The following is a 23,496-nucleotide window of genomic DNA, read 5'->3' on the forward strand; positions in this document are numbered from 1 at the left end:
AGACGCAGCTAAGGCCTGCATCCCATTATGTTGGAAATCCCAACACCCTCCAACTATTGCTCAGTGGCTTAGGAAGGTGGACGATACTGGACATAAGGAAGATTTGACTCTCACTACTCGGCAAAGACAGGAGACATGGGGAAAATGGAATATTTTTAAATATTCAGATGAAGGAATAGCCCTTAGGGGAGGGTTATGGGATGCTGCCTGGGATAATCCGTAAGTTTTCCTTGTTAATGGTGAATAAGATATAAAATAGATACTGTAGAGAATCGACTCTGCAGTGCCTTATCAGGTTCATGCTCGCACCTGCTTTCCACTCATGGAGAAAATTCTTTCCTTTTTTCTCTTTTTTTTTTTTGGGGTTAATTGGCTGTATCGGACCTGATTACAAAGGGAAATAAAACAAAGATTACTAGAGTTTTATAGTGATAAGGCATATTGATCCACCAGTAAAACTCGGAAAGGGCTCGCTGGAGAACATTGATAACTTTATATATTTTTTTTGTTTTCTCTTTGTCTTTTTGCCCTTTTGGGGTATTTAATGGAAATATATATCAGTTTAAGTAAGCCATATCCATTATAGTATTTTGGTGCAAGGGTGCATCTCTATGCTCTTCATTCAGCAGAGGCCGATTAGTTCTCCGGGCCTCCGATAGCACTGGAGAGCCCGGAGAAGCACCGGATGTCGCCGCCTGTAAGAACGATCAAGTGGCCACTATGATCGTTCTTATGGTGCGAACAATCGCCGCCTGTAAAAAAGGATATCTGAATGATGCCTGTAGCTGCAGGCATCATTCAGATATCCCCCACTGAAGTCCAGGACGTCATATGACGTCTTACGGTACGGAAGTGGTTAAGCATTATTAAAATCACTGCTGCTGCTGAAAAAACTGCAGTTTTTCAAACCTTTTTTTTTTTGCATTGATACATGTCTCCTGGGGCAGGACCCGGGTCACCACTTTTTCTGACAATAACTTGCATATTAACCTTTTAAAATTAACATTCTATCATTCTATCCCATAGACTTTTTTAAAGGGGGTTTCGCTGCTTTTCGAATTTGCCGCGAACTTCCCAAATTGTTCGCTGAACGGGCGAACAGCCAATGTTTGAGTCGACTCGAACATAAAGCTCATCCCTACTGGAGGGGGGGGTGTGTCCGGCTCATACCTTGCCATGACCCACTTGTATTTTCACAAGTGGACACAAAAACCTACTTCTCTAGATATATGTTCATGCAGCAAAGTGGCGTAGTGGATAGCACTTTCACCTACCAGCAAAAAGGGTCGCTGGTTCGAATCCCGCCCATGACACCATCTGCCTGGAGTTTGCATGTTCTCCCTGTGCCTGCGTGGGTTTCCTTCCACAATCTAAAAACATGCTGTAAATCGGATCTTGTCTAAATAAGCTCTAATATACAATAGTGTATTTAGGTTTTGTGCTGCCCTAGGCCTGACTAAACTTCTGCACCTCCTAATTTAAATATGACTCACCCCTACCTGTCAAGACCACACCCTGTTTTTTTAAGACCCGCCCTGAATTCTTTTTTTGGGGAAGGGGCGGGACACTACTTCTGAGGGCCCTGGGGGTGGGCAATGGATTTTCTTAATTTGCATAGTTTTTCTCTCACTTCCTGTTTGGCTATGGGGCAGGAAGTGAAGGAAAATCTCCGCAATTGGAGAGGGATGGTAAAAAATAAACTGACGGGCTATAACCCTCCCTTATTCTATCCAAAATGGAAAAAAAAAAGTGTTGATTTATAGTTCTACTTTTCGCACAAATTTCGGATAATTTTATTGAGAGGACTAAGAAAATATAACCATGCCAATGGTGCAACAGAAACATAGCACAGTGAGGAAGGTTTGTCGTCCAGGATGATAGGACAGGCAAAATTAGAAGCGCCCCCCCCCCCGCACACACACAGTTGCAGAATGGCGGAAGCCGGGTGTCCGCTTTATGGGGGCGCTAGACTAATAGTTGAACAGTGTAGTGCAAGCCAGCGGGGACTTTTTGTGCTGGCCTGGGCCAGGATACAGTGTATGAATGTGTGTTAGGGACCCCCACAAACACCACCCAATGTTAAATAAACCATTTTCTCCATTCGCAAGCAAGTATCATCTCTTCCTCAGAACTTGGCAGCAGTACAAGCAACTTCCTGTAGGGGCGTTATGCCATACCTGTGTGCTGGCCACCGCTTTCCGATAACCACTTATGTGCATATCAAATACACAGTGGTCGCGCATCTACATGCAGGAACCCAATTTTTAGGGAAAGTGATGGTAAAGCCGATGCAGATTCCCAGGATTGGACTAACAAATGTTTCTAGTGAAAGGCAACTGGTGTTTTCTATTAAACAAGGGCTAAATGGGCCATTGACATGCATCACAGTTGATCTGAGGAATGTGTCTTTGCAAATTTAAACTAAATGAAATCCTTTCTTATTTTTGCTTGGGGATAGAGTGCAGAGGGATTAAAAGTCTGCTCATTTTTTGGGGATGTCTGCACCCCTGATAGGGTGAAGACACCTCCCAAATTTTGAAACTTTCTACTTCAAATTCATTCACTTCCTGTCACATATCCAAACAGGAAGTGAGGGTAAATCCCTACTAATGTCTTTTCTTGGGGACACACGGTTGTGCGCACCATAAGAACGATCATAGCGGCAGTTCCGCCACTTGATTGTTCTTACAGGCGGAGGGAGGGGACATACCCCCTCCCACCGCCATCCGGTGCTTTTTTGGGCTATCCTGTGCCATCGGAGGCCCGGAGAACGATCGTCCACCGCCGAATGAGGAGCATAGAGATTTAAAAACATAAACAAAGCCGCAATCGCGACTGAAAGCATGAGATCAGTGATTTTTTTTTCCCCGATCTCATGCTTTCCAGCCTGGAAGAGGGATGTAGGGTCTTATTGACCCTGCCTCTCTCCATAAAGAGGACCTGTCGCACACTATTCCTATTACAAAGGATATTTACAATAAAAATAATTGATTAAAAAAAAAATATATAAAAAAAAAAATTAAAATGCCCCTGTCCCCAGTAGCTCGCGCTCAGAAGCAAACTTGCACGCAAGTCCCGCCCACATATGTAAATGCCGTTCAAACCACACATGTGAGGTATTGATGCATGCGTTAGAGCAATAATTCTAGCACTAGACCTACTCTGTAAGGCCCCTTTCACACTGAGGAGTTTTTCAGGCGGTTTAGCGCTAAAAATAGCGCCTAAATACCGCCTGAAAAACTCCTGCCCCAGAATTCTCAATGTGAAAGCCCAAGGGCTTTCACACAGAGGCGATGTGCTGGCGGGAGAAAAAAATCTCCTGCAAGCAGCATCTTTGGAGCGGTGAGAGGAGCGGTAATACCGCCGTCAATGCGCCTCTGTCTCCAGGCGACCCCACCCCTTATCACATTCCCATTATGCCCCGGGCATGTGATGTAATAAGAGGTGGGGTCGCCGCCAGGTGACATCACCCGGTGACCACACCAATGCCTATAAAAGAGCTTAAAGAAGAAAGCAGGGCCCCTGCAGAACGCCCCCCCCCCCCTGAAAGAGCGGAAAAGTCAGAAGAAGACCTAATAAATTACTAACTAATAAATTACTGACTAATAAATTACTACTGACTAATTACTACTGACTAATAAATTACTTTAAAACCTGTGTAGTGTGTGTTTTTTTTTTTTATTAACATTTTTCCCCCAGGTGAAATGGGTAGGGGTACGACGTACCCCATACTCATTCACATAGGGTGGGGGGCCCCTTTATTAAAGGGGTCTCCCAGATTCCGATAAGCCCCCTCCCGCAGACCCCTACAACCAACGGCCAGGGTTGTCAGGAAGAGGCCCTTGTCCCCATCAACATGCACCACCCCCCCCCCCCCATGTTGAGGGCATGCGGCCTGGTACGGTTCAGGAGGGGGGCACTTCTGACCGGCCAGGCTGCGTGCTCGGATAAGGGTTTGTAGGTGTTCCCCTATAAAATCCATACCGGGCCTGTTATGCTCCTGAAAGGGAACCCATGCAGGTTTTTTATTTAAAATTTGGCGCAGAGTTTCCCTTCATGATCAGTGTAAAGAAAAAAAAAAGGCAGGTTTACAGGTGCGCCTCTTCAACCCACGCAAATGCAGCTACTTGATATTTATCAAGATTTTGGCGGAGTAGTGAAGAGGTGCACCTGAATGGCCGAAAATGCCGCTCGCGCATGCTCAGTACACAATTAAACCTCCCACAGGTTTAAATGTACTTGCAGGCGCAGCGGCTGGCTTATAAAAAAGTCACTTTCACTTTCTATTCGGGCCGTATATGTTACACGGACAGTTGTCACTACACTTCCCCACATCACCCCCATAATAAACTCACTTCCAGCTTCTTTTAATTTACATTTTGTAAATGCCGTGCGCCATGTCCATAGTGGCACACTGTGCGCCTCCTCCCGGGCACATTAGGCATAATAGTAAATAGGGAATAGCGCTGCATTGCTGGCGCATTCATTTTGTAAATACCGAAACAGCCATTGCGCACGCCAATGCGCCATGAAACAAGGCAAAATCGTTTAGTAAATCAGCCCAATGGTCTCCTTGTGGCTAGTGTTTGGGAATCCAATGTTACACTTGTAAGAGCTGTGCATATTCTGCTTTGTTGTCTTGAAGTTGCCAGGTAACCTGAAAACAAAAAAAAACAGCTGACGCAGGCCTGAGGGACATATAATTAGCTCCCCCAACACCTGCTGCTTTGTTCAGAATTAAAGTGGTCTTTGACACGCAACTTATGTTCAATTTAGCGGTTCCATCTGTTAGTGATATGACATCCTTTGTTTAATGGGTGGATTGATAGACTAGCAAATGTTTGCCTGTTCATGAATGGGTTAATTTAGGCTGATTCAGACAATATTATAGCGGAGCACCTTCTTTTGTCAAGTGGGCTTCCCATTTACAGCTCATAGGTGGAGAGTGAATGGTAATCTCTGCTCTATAACCAGGTATAAGAGACTACCTACCATGAGGGAAGAAAGGGGAGACAGAATGGCAGCTGAACATGAATGAAGGAAAGGGACTGGGCTCTCTTATCCCATAACGTGTGCATTGAAAAGCATTTTACATGTGTTTTTATGCACGTTGATGTGCATTTTTGCATTTCCTGTGCTATCATTTTACTTGTACTTGCGTTGCGTTTTGTTTGTGAAAAAAATAAAGAAATGCAGACAGAGATGCAACTACAACTGATTGTGGACCAGGAGAGCATAGATAAGGCAAAGTGGAAGCTGTCCATTGCAGCAGGTATATAGAAGATATGGTAGAAGATAACTGGGGAAGAAATAGAGGAGAGTGCAAGGCTGGTCACACGTGGTGAGGTTTTTTTTTCTTTCCTTCATTTAACCAGTGGATCAAGCGAATAAAGACATAACTGTTAATTCTATCCAAGCACGGGTCTTGGCAGCAGCTGTTTTGGCAGGCAACCCAGCTGCTGACCAGACATGTGCTTGTAACCACGCTAGAAGAAATACCATTAACGGTCACATTCACTGCTAGTCCATTCACATTGTTTTCAATCAAGCCCTGATAAACAGGTAGAGAAAAGGGAAACTGCCGCTCTAGGTGAGTGCACTCGGCAATCAGTGTCCTCTCAGAAGCGTAGGTGCTGGCAATGCACAAAGCGAAGACCGTAGAAAAGACTGGACAGCCGCACTTCCACGAAATTCTTAAAAAGTTGCTTTTAATTGTAAAAAATGGAAACAGCTGTTTCCATTTTTTACAATTAAAAGCAACTTTTTAAGAATTTCGTGGAAGTGCGGCTGTCCAGTCTTTTCTCCGGTCTAAGCCCTGATAAAAGGGGGTCTCGGACCCCAGAAAAGCTTGGATATTGTTTGAATTGTCCCCCTGACTTTTATTGGAACAAAGTCACATTTGGGCCTCAGCAGTGGTGTGGAGCTTGAGTTTACATTTTTGTTACACTCTGTTGTGGCAAAATAGGTTGTATGCAGAGCACACCGCTATTCTGCCTGTGCTAATAAGCACACACTTCATCTTTTTGAAATAATCCATATTTAGGCTAAACGGTTCACTCACCTTCCATTCGATTACCATTCATTCAATAACCAAACCTGATCAGACTGTTATGTTCTCATGTCGGCATCCCAGCAAACACTGGTCACCCAGAGCCTCATGGCTGCTTTTTATTATATCAAAAGACCCACAGGAGCTGATTGGCTGCAGCATGTGACCTGCTCCATAGGAAGTGATGTCACAGCATGTGACCTCCTCCATGGGAAGTCAGGACACAGCATGTGACCTCCTCCATGGGAAGTGAGGTCACAGGGAGTGGGCTCCACACAGCAAATGCCCATATATGGATTTGGCAACACAGGATGTGACAATACATGATAACCCTTTCAACAGGGATATTTAGGTACATACTAAATAACACCAAAACAGCAGCATAATACGATACAATAATACAATAACACGATACAATAACCAATAAACACACAGTTCCTGATAAGAGGAGCTTATGTGCAGGTGTACACTGACGCCATTATACAATGTTGATCAGGCACTGAGACGACAAAAGCACACATCCGCTAAACCGACAACGCGTTTGCAGAGTGGACACATCCCCACAGGCGAATTTCTGTGCATCACACAGGGCCCTTTCGCCGGCCCACATCCCCACTCCGCAAACACCCTTCTTCAAATCAGGAAGTTCATCTCAACCAGTCTCAGACTGCCCCAGTCAGCTCTTTAGAGCGGGTTGCGGAAGTACTAACACTGGGTGACGCTATGACAATACATATTATATACATCTTCATAACATTTCCACAACAGTTTCTCCCTTTTTGTCATATGCCCCCACTTGTCCTTCAAATATTGATAGTCTTCTTACACCTGGAAATAATTCAGTTCTTACAGTCCATACGAGTCCATAAAAAGGAAAACACGGCTTGACATGTAGACTGTTCCTCAGGAGCATGACTTATAATGAGGACATAACATGGTGAGCTGTAGTAATCGCAGATTGGTCTGGGATCCTCTGTCTTGTACGTGGGTCCGGTTTCGGGGCATCTCGTAAAGGAAGATGTGGTCATCTGCTCGGGCTCTGGTCACGTGTCCAATCAGGCAACAGGAGTATTCACCACGACATAGAAAGATAAGAAATAAAAACATGAGTATATATATATATGTGTATATATATATATATATATATATATATATATATATATATATATATATATATATATATATATATATATATATATATATATTCCTACTTCCGTTAACCACGATCCACTGTAAAATAAAAAAATAAATCCCCCAAAGATTCTCAGACCCTTCAAAGGGACTCCCAACCTTCACTTAGCTATAGCTCTGGCCTTGTCTTGCAGGGATCTAAACCTTATCCATATGGGCCTGAACTCTGTCACCAGTATCCCCGATCCAGGTTCAACAATCTTTACTTATGAATTCCCAGAAACCCCCTTTGGACCTTGGGAACTTCCTTGTAGCTTCAACAGTTACATGAAATATCCCATCCTCAATGGATGAGAATTGTTCAATCGTATCATAAGCTCAAACCCCCCCCCCCCACACACACACACACCTTGTACATGCAGGAAACCATGCCCAGACCTGGTCGAGGTTGGTGAACAATTCCCTTCTAGCTGTCCCTGCCATTCTTAATTTTTATTGCGCCATCAGATCCTTGCGATCGGCTGCGACATAAGATGCTGGGACAGCTTCACCAGCACATATGAACCTCTTGTATTGGAGGAATAACCTTTATAAGCTGTAGCTCCGCATAAACACCAAACTAAAGTTACACACTTGTGGGCTACCTAGTTGTCCCAATACCCAAAGCGACAAGAGGCAGAGCTATAAAAACGATAAGCAATTTTACCCTCCAAAAATGTATTGTTAAATTCCATTGACAAGTGTCTGCTCGGAGTCTTCACCAGTTTGTCAAAAATCCTCATACCAAAAACAACATCATAAATGGCATGTACCACTGTCATCGCTGGGGACTAAAGCTCGGTGGAAACTCAGAACAGACGCCGCAATCGGTCCTTTTTACTCTTAGTAAGTCAGAGAATACACTTTAAATAATAACTTGGGATGCTTTTCATCGTTACCCTTGCTAAAATTTACTAAACAAAAAAATATAAATAAACAAACAAACAAAGAGCAGAGTAATAATAAATATATAATATAATGCATGTTCAGATCAAAGTCCAAACAACAAGATCTGACAATCTCTAAGAGCCAGAAAAGATGTTTCACTCCTATTCAATGAATGCCCACCAACCATCAATGGGATGATGAGGGGGGTGAAGGGAGTGGTATTTAGTGAATATGTGAATAGATTAGTAGTATAAAAATAGCACTCTAATTAATATTAAAAAATGCACATAAAAATAATGGTGATACAAACAATAAATAATAATAAAAAAAAACGGTGTGTGGAACCACAAGTATCAACCATGATCCACTAACAAAGTCCAAAATTTATAGTGGAACAAATGAATGCAAGTGGCAAAACATGCATAAAGATAATAAAAATGACAGAAAATATAATGTAAGTCTATGTGCACACTCAACATTCCAAAACTATGTGCAGAAAGGAATTTGAGAGCAAGTGTTCAAAAATAAGTCACGACACTTCAATCAGCATTAATTTCCAAGGTGCATAAGTGCTCCAATAGAAAACACACAGGAATGCTTGAACCCAAAGAATTTCCCACGGTGCAGAAACGGTGCTCCGTTTCCCCAAACCTCTCATCTCAAAAAGGCTATAATGAGCCTATAAGGATCTTCAATACTGCTGGCTTACAAGCACAGCAAATTCCATTGATGATCAATGTCTACCGGCCAGCCTGCTGCCCCACGTCACTTTAATCCCCCAGGTATCAGATTCCCAGGTCACGGCAGTAAAGCTCACAGGGTGGATGGCTTGTGGAACTTTATTGTGTAAAAAGGCTCTTTGATCCTGTATAGACAGATCCTTTCCCTCCTGCAGGGTCTCTCTTGGCAAGGCAGATAAGACACAGTCAGGGTAGTACTGCTGCACATGCGCAGGTTGGTCTCTTTCCTGTTTGAGCTGAGCTTTTCAGGTCACATGCTCGGAGCACTTTTTCTGCACGTTTTCACCGTGGGAACTTCTTTGGATTCAAGCATTATTGTGTGTGTTTTATTGGAGCTTTTATGCACCTTGGAAATTAATGCTGATTGAAGCACTCTGTCATGACTTATTTTTGTACACTTGATCTCAAATTCCTTTCTGCACATAGTTTTGGAGTGTTGAGTGTGCACATAGACTTACATTATATTTTCTGTCATTTTTATTATCTTTATGCATGTTTTGCCACTTGCATTTATTTGTTTCACTATAAATGTTTTACTTTGTTAGTGGATCATGGTTGATACTTGTGGTTCCACACAGTTTTTTATCATTTGTTTGTATCACCATTATTTTTATGTGCATTTTTTAATTTTAGAGTGCTATTTTTTATTACCAGTTTGGTGGTATTATTTATACTACTAATCTATTCACATATTCACTAAATATCACTTGCTTCACCCCCCTCATTATCCCGTTGATGGTTGGTGGGCATTCATTGAATAGGAGTGAAACATCTCTTCTGGCTCTTAGGGATTGTCCGATCTAGATTTTTGGACTTTGATCTGAACTTACATTATATTCTATATTTATTATTACTCTGCTCTTTGTTTATTAGCAAGCGCCATTACCCTCCCTTTTACCAATATCTTATCAGTGTGTAAGCACTATTTAGTTGTGGCTGCTGCTTGGTTTTACATTTTTTAATTTATTTTAGTTTTCATTGCTCTAGTTAGTGTGGTTTTGCGCATTAGTTCCCCCCAGTATTCATAAATAAACAAAGATACTACTAATTTCTTTGGTGTGGTTGAGCCGCTTCTTGCAGTGGCTGGCATGGTCTCATCCCTCAAGCTTCTTTACAATGACCCAGTCACCTGGTTGGAAAGGATGAAAACTGATCACAGGGTTCAGGAGTCCCACCTGGATCCCGACACAGTAAAGTTCATGTTAGTGACCGCACCCACCCCATCACCTGAGAATGTAAGTGACAGCTGATGAGGAAAGTACGACCCTGGTTTTGGTTGACCTCCAAACAAACCTCATGACAATAACCCAGACATCGGGACTGTGGTCACTGCATAACCTGTGTTTGGCTTACCATCTGGGGTGTACTACCTGGAACCATTGACAGGTTCTTGGCATCTGGGATGGGAACCTACTTCACCAGACTAAAACAAGGGGGGAACTAATGCGCAAACCAGCCTAACCCGGGAAAAAATATATATAGTGGTACAAATAAATTAAAAGTTACAATCAAGCAGCAGCCACAACTAATAGTGCTCACGCACTGACAGCATATGATAGACAGGGGGATGTAGTGGCGCTTGCAAATACTAAAAACCGACAATAATTTAAAACAATAAAATATTCTAAACAATGATTCCTAAAGTATGAGAGTGAGTCCGTCCTCTACTGGGGTAAAAATGTGTAACACTCGAGGTCTATGCCCAAAGAATACCATCCAACATCAATAATTAGATGTGGAAGGAACTGCGAGTGAATAAATAATGAAATCCAATGGATAAAAGTGCCTGACTGGCCGCACAGTGTACATGGGATAATAATCCTTTTTTAAAAAATATGTGTCATAAATCCTTAAAGTGCTTGATGAAAAACAAGTGCAAAGTGCTAATAATTAAAACAATAATAGCAGTGAATGAAAGCTCCAGCTCTCCTGGAAAGTGGTTAATTACTAATTAGCAAACACATGCAGGAAAAAGCAACAACTGAAAAGAAGTCCAAAAATGCAAGTGTCCTAAAAACCTAAACGGTTCAATCATAAAACTGTTGTTTTTCTGTGCAATGAAAAAGATATAATAATAGGATGATTAAGCGACGTAGGGCTGTCGCGATACGCGTGAGGAGGACACAGAGGGCTTGCTGGTGAAGTCACCTGCTTTGCGGCCGCAGAGCGGTGACACTCGATTGTACACACGCTGTTTAACACAGCAATGTTTGTGAGTGTATTCGTTTTTCTTTATTAAACTGATATCCTGTGGTTTTATGCTATGGAGGCATTCCTGTGTTTCTTTTTGAGAGCCTGAATGGGGAGGAGTGTGAGCCGTCTTTGGATCCTGGATTGTATTTATGTGACTGCAGAGCAGCTCCTGTTACAGGCTTGGTAAAAGCCTCAAGAAGGTAAGAGGCTGGTAAAAATAATCCCCACACTGAGGAAAATCGGGCTGGTTTGATTCACAGACATATGAGCACAATGTAACAAGTCTTCATTGAATGAGCACAATGTAACAAGTCTTCACTGAATTAACCACTGATCATCTGAATTGTTGAATGGAGCACAGATGCACTTTGCACTTTGGACTTTATTTTTAATATTTTCATTATCACTTGATTGTGCACTGGATATAGTTTTATTCACTATCACTAATCCTGCAGTGATATTGTACTATCTGTTTTTGGACTATTATTTATGATTTTTTTTTTTTTTTTTTTTTTATTATTATATTATTATATCTTTTTCATTGCACAGAAAAACAACAGTTTTATGATTGAACCGTTTAGGTTTTTAGGACACTTGCATTTTTGGACTTCTTTTCAGTTGTTGCTTTTTCCTGCATGTGTTTGCTAATTAGTAATTAACCACTTTCCAGGAGAGCTGGAGCTTTCATTCACTGCTATTATTGTTTTAATTATTAGCACTTTGCACTTGTTTTTCATCAAGCACTTTAAGGATTTATGACACATATTTTTAAAAAAAGGATTATTATCCCATGTACACTGTGCGGCCAGTCAGGCACTTTTATCCATTGGATTTCATTATTTATTCACTCGCAGTTCCTTCCACATCTAATTATTGATGTTGGATGGTATTCTTTGGGCATAGACCTCGAGTGTTACACATTTTTACCCCAGTAGAGGACGGACTCACTCTCATACTTTAGGAATCATTGTTTAGAATATTTTATTGTTTTAAATTATTGTCGGTTTTTAGTATTTGCAAGCGCCACTACATCCCCCTGTCTATCATATACTTCACCAGACTGCTGCTTGCCGATTCAAATTCTATCAAAGAAAGACAGTCTTGGCACAAACTTGGTTAGAATTCTTTAACCAAGAATTATTTATTTATTCCCCCCATTTTCTTCCTTATTACAGACTGAAGGAAGAAATGCATGGTGCAGGAAAAAAGAAACAATGAAATTTGCTCTCTTAAAATTTAGTGTTTTAATATTTCCTGTATGTATTTCTTGCTTATAGTTAACATTAAATGAAATCATGTTATGATCACTGCTACCCAGGTGTTCCTTTATCTGAACATTAGTAATAAGCTCTGCATGGTTTGAGATTATCAGGTCCAACAGGGCATCATTCCTAGTTGGGGCCTCAATAAACTGCACCATAAAATTGTCCTGCAATAGGTTTTTAAATTTTTGTCCTTTAACTGTCCCAGAAGTGCCATTAATCCAGTCAATTTCTGGGTAAAATCCCCCATTATTATCACCGTCCCAGACCTTGCAGCCCTTTCCATCTGTGCAAGGAGCTGAGTCTCCACCTCCTCATTAACATTGGGTGGTTTATAACAAACTCCAATGATTAATTTTGAACTACGCACATCTGTATGCAGTTCCACCCATAATGCTTCAGCCTCATCACACTCTCCATCAACCAGGTTCTCTTTCACGCTTGCTTTGAGGTCACTTCTCACATAGACAGACCCCTCCACCTTTCCTTTTTACCCTGTCTTTCCGAAAGAGCGCATAGCCAGGAATATTAATAGCCCAGTCATGTGAGGATTGAAGCCAAGTTTCAGCAATACCGATTACATCATAGCTCTCCTCATGCACCAGAGCTTCCAGCTCACCTGTTTTGCTTGGCAGACTTCTGGCATTGGTGAACAAACACTTAAATGTATTGTTACATTTTTCTCTGGTGTTTTTCATATAATTTATAGTAGTACAAATGGCACTATTATTTCCAATGGCTGTTTGCAACATGGGAACTTTCTTGTCACCTGCCATAACCCTTCCCCCATCTATCCCCATTCCACTCTCCATTAATGTCTGACCACTAACTGACCTGTCTGCTCGATGTAATTCTAATTCACCCTCCCCCTCAATCCTAGTTTAAATACTCCTCCAGCATTCCCATAAACCTCTCCCCCAGCACAGCAGACCCCCTTCCATTCAAGTGCAAACCGTCTTTAGCATATAGGTTGCACCCCAATGAAAAGTCAGCCCAGTGCTCTAGAAACCCAAATCCCTCCTTCCTACACCAGGTCTTTAGCCATGCATTCAGCTCTCTAATCTCCCCCTGCCTTTCCTGTGTTGCGCATGGCACAGGCAATATTTCAGAGAATATCACCTTGGAGGTCCTTCCCTTCATCTTGCAGCCTAGTTCTTTAAATTGATTCTTAAGGAGCCTCCACCTTCCATGTATACTGTCATTGGTTCCAACGTGGACCAAGACAGCTGGGTCATGCCCAGCCCCTCCCAGTAATTTATCCACCCGGTCCACCACATGCCGAACCCTGGCACCAGGGAGACAGCAAACCATTCGGTTGAAGCGATCCTGGCGACAAATTATTCTATCAGTCCTTCTGATTATAGAATCCCCTATTACCACCAACTGTCTAGGCCTACCTGCACTCCCCTCCCCACCTCTACTAGATGGGTTGCTCTCCCGGCTGTTAGGGGTAGCAGTAACATCTAGGGCTGCCACCTCTGTGTTTGCCACCTCCACATCATCACCCAACTTGGCAAATTTGTTTTGATGCACAAATACAGGACTGGCCTTCCCTTTCTTCACGCCCCTTCCACTCCCTCTAACTGCTTTAACCCATCTCCCTATCTGATAATCCTGACTTGCCCCTCCACCCTCCACATCAACCTTACTGACCACTTGCTCAGCGAGCAGAGGACCCCTTTCAAGGTTGTCATTTCTACCCAGTGTTGCAACTTGCTCCTCCAGATCTCTAATACGAGCTTCCAGAAGGGCAACCTGCTCACATCTGTCACAGCGGTATCCATCTTGGAGCTGTTGCACCAATTTTGCATACATGTGACACTCTGTGCACTGAGCAAAACCTTCAACCCTGCTAGCACTCATTTCCCAGTTACAATATAATTACTTGTATGAAGATTAAGATGATACTTAGTTTTAGAAGACTCCTGTCTTAACTCTTGTTTTAAACTCCTGGTTTTTAACTCTTCCACTTGTAATCAAACAATTCCACTTCTGATCAGAAATTCCACACCAGATCTCAGCAAGGAGCCAGCTCTTATGGAGTTTTAAAATACACTTATATACTCACCTGTTAACAATTAGACACTCCCCTGTTAACAATTAAACACTCCCCTTAATTAGCAGAAAGGAAAAAAAGGAAAAAAAAAGCTGTTTAAAAAGTGTCAGAGAAAAAAAGACAAACAATTGAACACTTGCAGCAGAAACAGTTAAAAGCAGCTAATAGCAAATCCTGGTTTTTAACTCTTCCACTTGTAATCAAAAAAATCCACTTCTGATCAGAAATTCCACACCAGATCTCAGCAAGGAGCCAGATATATATATATATATATATATATATATATATATATATATATATATATATATATATATTATGTGTATGTGTGTGTGTGTGTGTGTGTGTGTGTATATATATATATATATATATATATATATATATATATATATGTGTGTGTATGTGTAATATATATATATAATATATATATTCTCGTATTTATCGGCGTATAACACGCATCATAACTTTAAGAGGGAAGTTTCAGGAAAAAAACTTTCCATGGCCCCCTGCGTATAACACGCAGACACAGTTTACCCTATATTTTCAGTGTTATACGTCAATAAATACAGTGTGTGTGTGTGTATATAGATGGATGGATATATATATATATATATATAGATATATAGATATATATATATAGATATATATATTCCCTCATAATTGTTCCTTCACTGCCAATGTTCTTACTCACTCCTATTATCATAATGCAGTATTGTTCCATAGGTCTGCCATTCTGGAGGGCGTAGATGAAACACTTTTCTTTTCATCCACTAGATGGCAGACCGTCTCTAATATATATAAAGGCATCCATCTACACAAGTCCTCTATGCTTGAAAAAGGAGCGCGCCTAGTTACCTACGGCGCAATGCTCCGAAACGTCGCCGCTCTGTCACTGCCTGTGACGTCATCGCGCTTCCACGCTATCTGTGTCTCAAGCCTCATTCTTGGTGTACACATCGCCTGGACTTCCTGGTTTTCCAGCTGACAAAGATCCAGAGGATGCAGCGGATGATCGGCACCTATGGGTCAGCAAGGACTTGCCGAATTCACTCATTTTAAATGTAAGTGGATAATGCACCTATTGTTGAATTAAAATTATATTGTTCCTGACCTGGTGGGTGGTGCCATTATTTATTTTTGCTTTGCATATTTGGAGCCTGCTCTCATCTTCCCCCTGGAGGCTTGCCCCGGAACATGCACTTTGTATCATTTTAAACCATAGGACTTTTTCTCATTTTTTTTTTCCATTCCCCATTCCATCTTCTCCCATTGTGTGACACACACTGTATAATACATAAACGGACTATCATTTAATGGACATATTATCTCTCATACCGATTACAGCGCCACTACCACCATTGTTTTTGTCTATACATGTATTAAGATCAGTATAATACTTATCAAGAAAGAATTATTGTGTATACACACACAAATTTTTTGAACATTTAGGCACGTAAGAGCACAGAAATTAGATTGGGGGAAGTGGGTGCAATAACCGTTCCCCGTATCCTCCCCCCTTTTTTTCCCTCATATCACAGGTATTTATTGAAGCAACTAATAATACACACTATGTACTAGCACTTAATGATCATGAAGAAAACTGTCTCACCCACCCCCTTTCCTTCCCTCTTTTTCTTACTCTTCTTTGCTTTCCTTTCCCTAACCTTCCCCTTCCCCTCCCCCTCTTTTTTTTTTTCTTTTCTTTTCTTTTTGACAAAAGGGAAATAGGGAAAACATCTGGGGAGGGGCTACCTCCCACCATTTGTTTTATATTGATATGTCTGTTTCTGATTTCTTGTATGATATTTGTAAAGAAAAACAAATAAAGTTTAAGATGATTTTAAACAAACGGTTTAACCTTTCCCATTCCATCGAAAACCAAAAAATAAGTTTTGAATTTTGTATACATTTTTTAAATGCCATATAATGCTACAGTCTGCCAAAAGCTAAATTTATTTTTCTCCTATCACCTTCCAGGACGGCACACCTGAGATGAGGGCTCCTCCCTACAGGAAACACAATCAATTGACAGCTTGTTGGAAGTCCCCACCCTTACCCTTGATCCCCAGTATTGATTGTGTTTCTCCCGAACACAGCGACATGTTTGTTTTGTTTAACCACTTCCTTACTGGGCACTTAAACCCCCTTCCTGCCCAGAGGATTTTTTGCGATTCGGCACTGCGTCGCTTTAACTGACAATTACGCGGTCGTGCGATGTGGCTCCCAAACAAATTGGCGTCCTTTTTTTCCCACAAATAGAGCTTTCTTTTGGTGGTATTTGATCACCTCTGCGGTTTTTATTTTTTGCGCTATAAACAAAAATAGAGCGACAATTTTGAAAAAAAAAAAATAATAATTTTTACTTGTTGCTATAATAAATAGCTCAATTTTTTTTTTTTTTTTTATATCCTCAGTCTAGGCCGGTACGTATTCTACATATTTTTAGTAAAAAAAGCGACTGGTTTGCGCAAAAGTTATAGCGCCTACAAAATAAGGGACAGAATTATTATTCTTTTTTTTTTTTTTTACGAGTAATGGCGGCGATCTGCGATTTTTATTGCGACTGCGACATTATGGCGGACACATCGGACACTTTTGACACATTTTTGGCACCATTCACATATATACTGCAATCAGTGCTATAAAAATGCACTAATTACTGTATAAATGTGACTGGCAGAGAAGGGGTTAACACTAGGGGGTGAGGAAGGGGTTAAATGTGTGTCCTATATAGTGTTCTAACTGTGTGGGGGGAGGGGGGTGACCGATCTGTGTCTCTATGTACAAGAGACACAGATCGGTCTCCTCTCTCCCTGACAGCACCGCTGCTTGTGAGAGCCGGCAATGAGAAATGATCTCATATGTAAACATATGAGATCATCTCTCATTGGCCGCACAGATCGCCTAGCAAACGGCCACTCCGATTGGCCGTTCACGGCGATCTGTGATTGGCTGTGTCCAAGGGACACGGCCAGCACAGCAGTTCCCCGCTCCCGTGCTCGGGAGCGCGCGCGGGGAGCGCGGAAAGGGGCGGACGTCAATTGACGGCGCCTCAGAGAACTAGAACCACCCTGCGGCCGTCAATAGTCGTACGGCCGTCGGGAAGTGGTTAAAGACCTAAAAGACTGGGGAGGGTCTAATGGTACCCCTGTTGAGACAGGTTTTAGGGAGGCCGGGGAGGGCTAAACTAACCTGTAGGCTTTCTCCTTCTCACAGGTCGCCCCAGGCATGCACCAGCGCTCTGGCCGCAGGGAGTGCGGGCCATCGCTGTATTTCAAAAACGCTGCCAATACGCCGCTCTCTTCACTTCCGGGTTTTTCTATGAAGGAAGAACTGAGCTCCAAGCCTCGTTCTGAACACAGCCGCAGACACAGTGCAGCCCAGAAGTGTTAGGAAACGCCGGGAGACAGCGTGGAGAGTGGCGCGGAGAGCAAGGAGGTGAAAAGTGGTCAGCTCGCTGTACCAGCCCCTCTAGCGGTACCAGCAGCCCAAGACCCAGCCAACCTCCTCATGGAACAAGAGGAAGGGATGGCAAATGCGACTGCAGGCAGATCCAGGTCGGGGACCGGTGAGTACAAACCCCCCTGGGAAAGGGAGTGAGAGGTCCTGGCTTCTAAGGGTCTGAGATCAGAGGCCAGTTCTACACCCAAGGCCTGAATTTTTCCAGCTGGCGGCCTGATTAGTGAGCGCCAGATCCTGAATAGTAAAGGCTGCTCAGAGAAGGTAATAAATACCCTCCTTCCGAGTAAAAAAACGGTGACTAAAAAGATTTATTCAAAAGTTTGGGAGACTTTCCGTTCTTGAGGTAAAGAAAGACAGATATCCTCCACTATTGTTCCGGTTATCCTGGAGTTTCTCCAGGACGGAGTAGATTTAAGCTCAACAGTCAGTACGCTTAGGGTCCAAATAGCGGCCCTCTCAGTCTATCTTGATAGAAGACTGGCAAAAGGGGACCTCATTAAACGTTTTCTGTTAGCAAGGGAAAGTTTCCCCTGTCCTTAAAGGTAGTTGTCCACCTTGGGACTTGACTAGGGTGTTAGAGGCGTTATCTAAACACCCGTTCGAACCTATAAAAGAGGTTCCCTTTAAGTTTCTAACCTTAAAATTAGCAATTTTGTTAGCAATTACTACAGCCAGGAGGGTAGGGGATCTGCAGGCGCTGTCCATGAAGGAACCCTTCCTCCTGGTACAGCCAGACAGAGTCTTTCTCAGGGCAAATCCCTTGTACCTACCAAAAGTAGCATACTTATTTCATAGGACGCAAGATATAATATTGCTGTCCTTTTGTGAAAACGAGAAATAAAATAAATGTTATTGTCCGGATGTAAGAAGGTGTCTTCTTACCTATCTAGAAAGAACAAAGAATTTTAGGAGATCCAATCACCTACTAATTCTGTATGCTGGGTCCAGGAAGGGTCTTCAGGCCTCAAAAGCCTCAGTCTGCAGATGGATAAGAGAAGCCATCTCCAGGGCTTATGTATGCTCTGGGATCCCAGCTCCAGCTAAAATCAAAGCTCATTCAACCAGATCTCTAGCAACTTCCTGGGCTTAAAAAGCAGGGGCCTCCTGGGAGCAAATCAACAGTGCGGCCACCTGGCCCAGGCAACATACTTTCCTAAAGCACTATCGTGTGGAAATGTTGTCACAGCAAGACTTGTCTTTTGGTCGGAAGGTCCTACAAGCTGTGGTCCCACCCTGAAGGTAGGCCTGTGGTTACTTGATTATCCTCTCAGGTGTGTCGTCCTGGACGGCAGGCCTACTTCCCGCCCTATGTGGAGGGAAAAAGACAAGCTAAACGCTAGGTGGTAAGTACCTATATGGAACTATGTCCCTTGTAAACCAGTTCAGGATTACTTTAATGCATACTGGGGATCAAGGGGAAGGGTGGGGACGTATAACAAGCTGTCAATTGATTGTGTTTCCTGTAGGGAGGAGCCCTCATCTCAGGTGTGCCGTCATGGAAGGTTCGTAGAAATACCGTTACCGGTAAATCTAACATAGGTTTTTTTTTTCTTTGCAGGCAGATTCAGTGGACAGATGAAAAAGGACGCAAGAGAAAATGCTCTGGACCACAGTATGCAGATTATGCTGCCAGCATCATCCAAAAAATCCTGACCGATGAGGATTTGGTTCCTACTAAACACTGTAAGTGTAAGCTTCTTTCCCTCAAAGAGCCTGGGGGAAGTTGCTTCTCTATAATCATGTAGTACTTTATCTCATGCTTCTAGGTACTTCCTAAGCTTTGTTTTAAAGGTTAGACTGGGTGCCCACTCCTCTTCACTCTCCCATCTTCAGCTGTTCGGTAACATAGCTAGGAAGGAGACGGCTGCTTCATGCCGGTTGCTTGTCTTGGCTTTGAGCACCTTTTCCATGACAGCCCAGTGATGTGCACAAGAGCAGATGCTTTTCCGCGTCTCTCCTTTCTCATAGACACACAGAGGTGCCTTAGGAATGAGCACGCACAAGTGCGGCTATGGGGGCATTTCTAGCCCGTGCCCCCATAGCAGCTTGCTATGGGGGCACGAGCTCCAAATGCCAGTGGGGTCACGAGAACAGGCGGTTTGAGGCTGGTCTGTGCAAAACCAATGCACAGAGCAGGTAAGTATGACATGTTTGTTATTTAGAGAAAAAAATCGGAACCTTTTAAAAAATGCTTGAATTGATAAGGATAAGGTGTAGTGCCCCTTTTAGTAAGAGTAATTCTATCAAATCATTGGTATCAGTGGAAAAAATAATGCCCCCTTGTTGGTGTCAGCAGGAGGAATAGTGCCTCATATCAGTGGGAGGAATAAAGCCCCAAGGGCTGGATAAAGGCTGGCAAAGGGCCATATCCGGCCCTTGGGCCGCAGTTTGGAGACCCCTGCTCTATACTATACTTTAGTACTTCCAGGATTTTCTCCCAATATTTTTAAATTTTCGGGCAATCCCACCACAGGTGGGCCATTGTTCCCGTTCTACAACCTCGTCAACATTCCGCCGTCTGTCCCACTTGGAATTTACTTATCTTATCTGGTGTTGCATACCAGCCTTGTAGTTCACTTCTGCGGTCCTGATGTCTACCGCAGAGGAGTGGGTCAATTTTATAATTTTTCCTATTGTAATTTTGTCCCTTTGTGTTCCCAATTCCTTTTCCCATTTTTTAATGAATGGGGGCATCTCCAGTTCGTCCACTGTCAGCAGCAGTTTATATAGCTTAGAAATAACACCTTTTGGATTGTCTACTATACATAGCCGTTCCAACGGTGTTAGCGCTTCCCCTGACCTTATTGGCTGAGGTAAGTTTTGGACAAAATGGCACAACTGTCGATACCGCCACTCATCTAATACCATTAATTCCTCCTTATGTTTTGACTCCTGAAATGGTATAATTTTCCCTCCTTTTTATTATATCTCTTAACTGTGCTTTTTCTTTTTTTTATCCACTTTCCTCCCACTTCTTTTTTTCCTGGTGCAAAATATAAATTTTCTTTTAAATCTACAAGGGGTGAATTGTATTCCCTATCAAATTTTTTATGCAACGTGTCCCATATTTTAAGTGCATTCCGTGTCAAAAAAATGTGTATTTTCATCTAGTGCTCTATCCTGGGGGGGGGGGTGGTTCCATATAATACTTGCCAGTTGTGTCTTTGACAGTGCATTTTCAATTTTTACCCATCTTTTTTCCTGTTTATCTTTGGCCCACTCCACCACTTGGGACAGAGCACAACGGCATCATAGTATTTTTTAATGTCGGGAACAGCCAATCCTCCATGTTTTTTATCCTGTTTTAATACCAAGAAGGAGATTCTATGTTTTTTATTCTTCCATATAAAGTTCATTAACAACGTTTTTAACACTCTGAAGTATGGTTGAGGTATTGCCACTGATACCATCTGGAATTTTTACAAGATCTTTGGTAAAAGAACCATCTTAAGAATATTAATTCGCCCTATCCATGATATTGATCTATTTGTTATTTTTTTAATTTCCTCTCTTATTTCATCTAATAGGGGGATGTAGTTTATTTTATATATTTTCTTTATTGAATTAGCAAGTTTTACTCCTAAGTACTTAAGTTCCTTCTGCCAAGGGAAATTAGACTCCTCCCTTAAGAGCCGTTCTTCTGATTTGCTAATGTTGACATTTAGAATCTCGGTCTTGCTTACATTGATTTTAAAGTTTGATATCTCGCCATACTGTTAAAGGATTTTAAGTAAATTTGGTAATGTAGTCCTGAAGTTGATAATATAGAACAATACATCGTCTGCGAAGGCTGAGAGTTTGTTTGTCTTCTCCCACATTAATACCCTTGACATCAAGGTTATTTCGGACCATAGCAAGGAGGGGTTCTAGGGACAGCGCGAACAGAAGGGGGGACAGGGGGCAACCCTGTCTTGTCCTGTTTTTCTTTTCAAAAGCAGGAGATAACGTGCCGTTTATTTTTATCCTTGCAGAAGGGTGATGGTACAATGTTTTAATCCACTGGATCATTCTAGGCCCAATTCCCACTTTTTTCAGGGTTTGTATCATGAGTCCCCAGTCTACCCTGTCAAATGCTTTTTCCGCATCAATTGACAGGAGTAGACCTGGGGACCCATTCTCTTTTATCTTCTGAAGGAGGAGTAATGCTTTAACCCCATTGTCCCTCCCTTCCCTTCCTGGGATAAATCCCACCTGGTCCGGATGGGCTAGTGTGGTCATCAGCCCCTTCATTCGTTCTGAAACGAAATAGGCCTATATCCAGAACAAAGCATACCATCTTTCCCCTCCTTCGGAATTATTGTTATCGTAGCTGCTAAGGCCTCCCTGCCTATTTCATATTCGGTCCCCAGTCCGTTCATATATTGACACAGCCTGGGGATCAAAGTCTCCCTTCATTTTTTTAAAGTAGAATGTTGCCCACTTCCGCCGCCTCCACAGCCACCCGCCCCAGAATTTCCGTACTAGGTTTCTCTAAAGTCCTGTTGACCTAGCTCCTAATATCTTCTTTTTATGCTCTGGTAAATCTGGGACCTGCAAGTCTAATTTATCACAAAATCCGGTCAATTCTTCTGGGAGCCTCAGTCTGGCTGATCTTCCTTCTTTTTGGCCTATCAGACAGGCCGGAAATCCCCAGTTGTACTTAACATTCTTCGACCGCATTTGCTCCAAAAGAGGTTTCAGATGTCGCCGCCTTGCCAGTGTTTCTGGTGCCAAATCTGTAAAGATTTGTAACTCTGTCCCTTCAAACTGGAGCAGTGGTTTCCCCCTTAATTTCGACCAAATTTCTGCTTTGTCTTCAAAATACCGAAACCTTACTATTATGCCTCTCTGTCAGTCATCTGCATTTTTTGGTTTTCCAACACCGTGTACTCTCTCAATTTTAAGAGCATCCTCTACTCTTTTTTTTTTCCCAGAGGGGGTTGAATATTATGTTAATAATTTTCCTCAGGTCTTCTCTTTCCTCTGGAAGTGAGCGGATTCTTAAATGTTGTCTTTTATTTCGGTTCTCTTGGTCTTCTAATCGATATAATATTATTCTCTGATTCTGCTGTGTTCATTTAATTTGTTCCTTTAATTCACTTAATTCCTGGTCATGTTTATCTGCTCTTTCTTCCGTTGTTTCAACTCTTGCTATTTTTGGGGGCTTTAGGGACCGTACCCTTCGTAGTTTCACTCGTAGCCTTACTCAAGTTTTTATTGGCAGCTCTTATTCGCTTCCACAGTTTAAGAAGAAAAAAAAGGTTGCACCAAAAAAAGGGTCAGCCCCCAGATGTATAAACTGGTTTGTGTCTACTTAGACCTCAGTTTTTAGGCTGAAACCCCTCTGTGTAGGCAATTTCTGCAACTCCTTCCGCCACAACACTGGGGGGTGGTAACTTATTTGGCCCAGCTCACTGGCCGAACGGCTATAAGTTGGCCTAGGTTGGCCTAGGTTACTTATAGGCATAAGCAGTCTATAACTTAAATAAATAGCAGCTTTCGGTCTATCACAGTCCTGTGAGTGCTTGTTGTCATATGCTGTAACCATACACCTAGCTAGTCTCTGGTAAGTTCATTAACAAGACAAGTGTGTGTGTGTGTGTGTGTGTGTGTGTGTGTGTGTGTGTGTGTGTGTGTGTGTGTGTGTGTGTGTATGGTTTAAGAGAGATGTGGTTATGATGTCAAAAAATCCACTTTCGC

General features: G+C 42.4%; 1 protein-coding gene across 8 annotated transcripts in view; it reads left to right on the plus strand.

Annotated features, from left to right (window-relative positions):
* LOC120916544 (MOB kinase activator 2-like) overlaps positions 1–23,496 on the plus strand; it is a 303,463-nt gene that overhangs the window by 225,621 nt on the left and 54,346 nt on the right. For all 8 annotated transcript variants that reach the window (XM_040327592.1, XM_040327590.1, XM_040327588.1 and 5 more), the window contains one exon: positions 19,376–19,500. In XM_040327592.1, coding sequence (XP_040183526.1) covers positions 19,376–19,500 — 125 coding nt within the window. The remainder of the gene's footprint in view (positions 1–19,375; positions 19,501–23,496) is intronic.

Source organism: Rana temporaria, chromosome 10 (assembly GCF_905171775.1).
Source record: "Rana temporaria chromosome 10, aRanTem1.1, whole genome shotgun sequence".
NCBI lineage: Eukaryota > Metazoa > Chordata > Amphibia > Anura > Ranidae > Rana > Rana temporaria.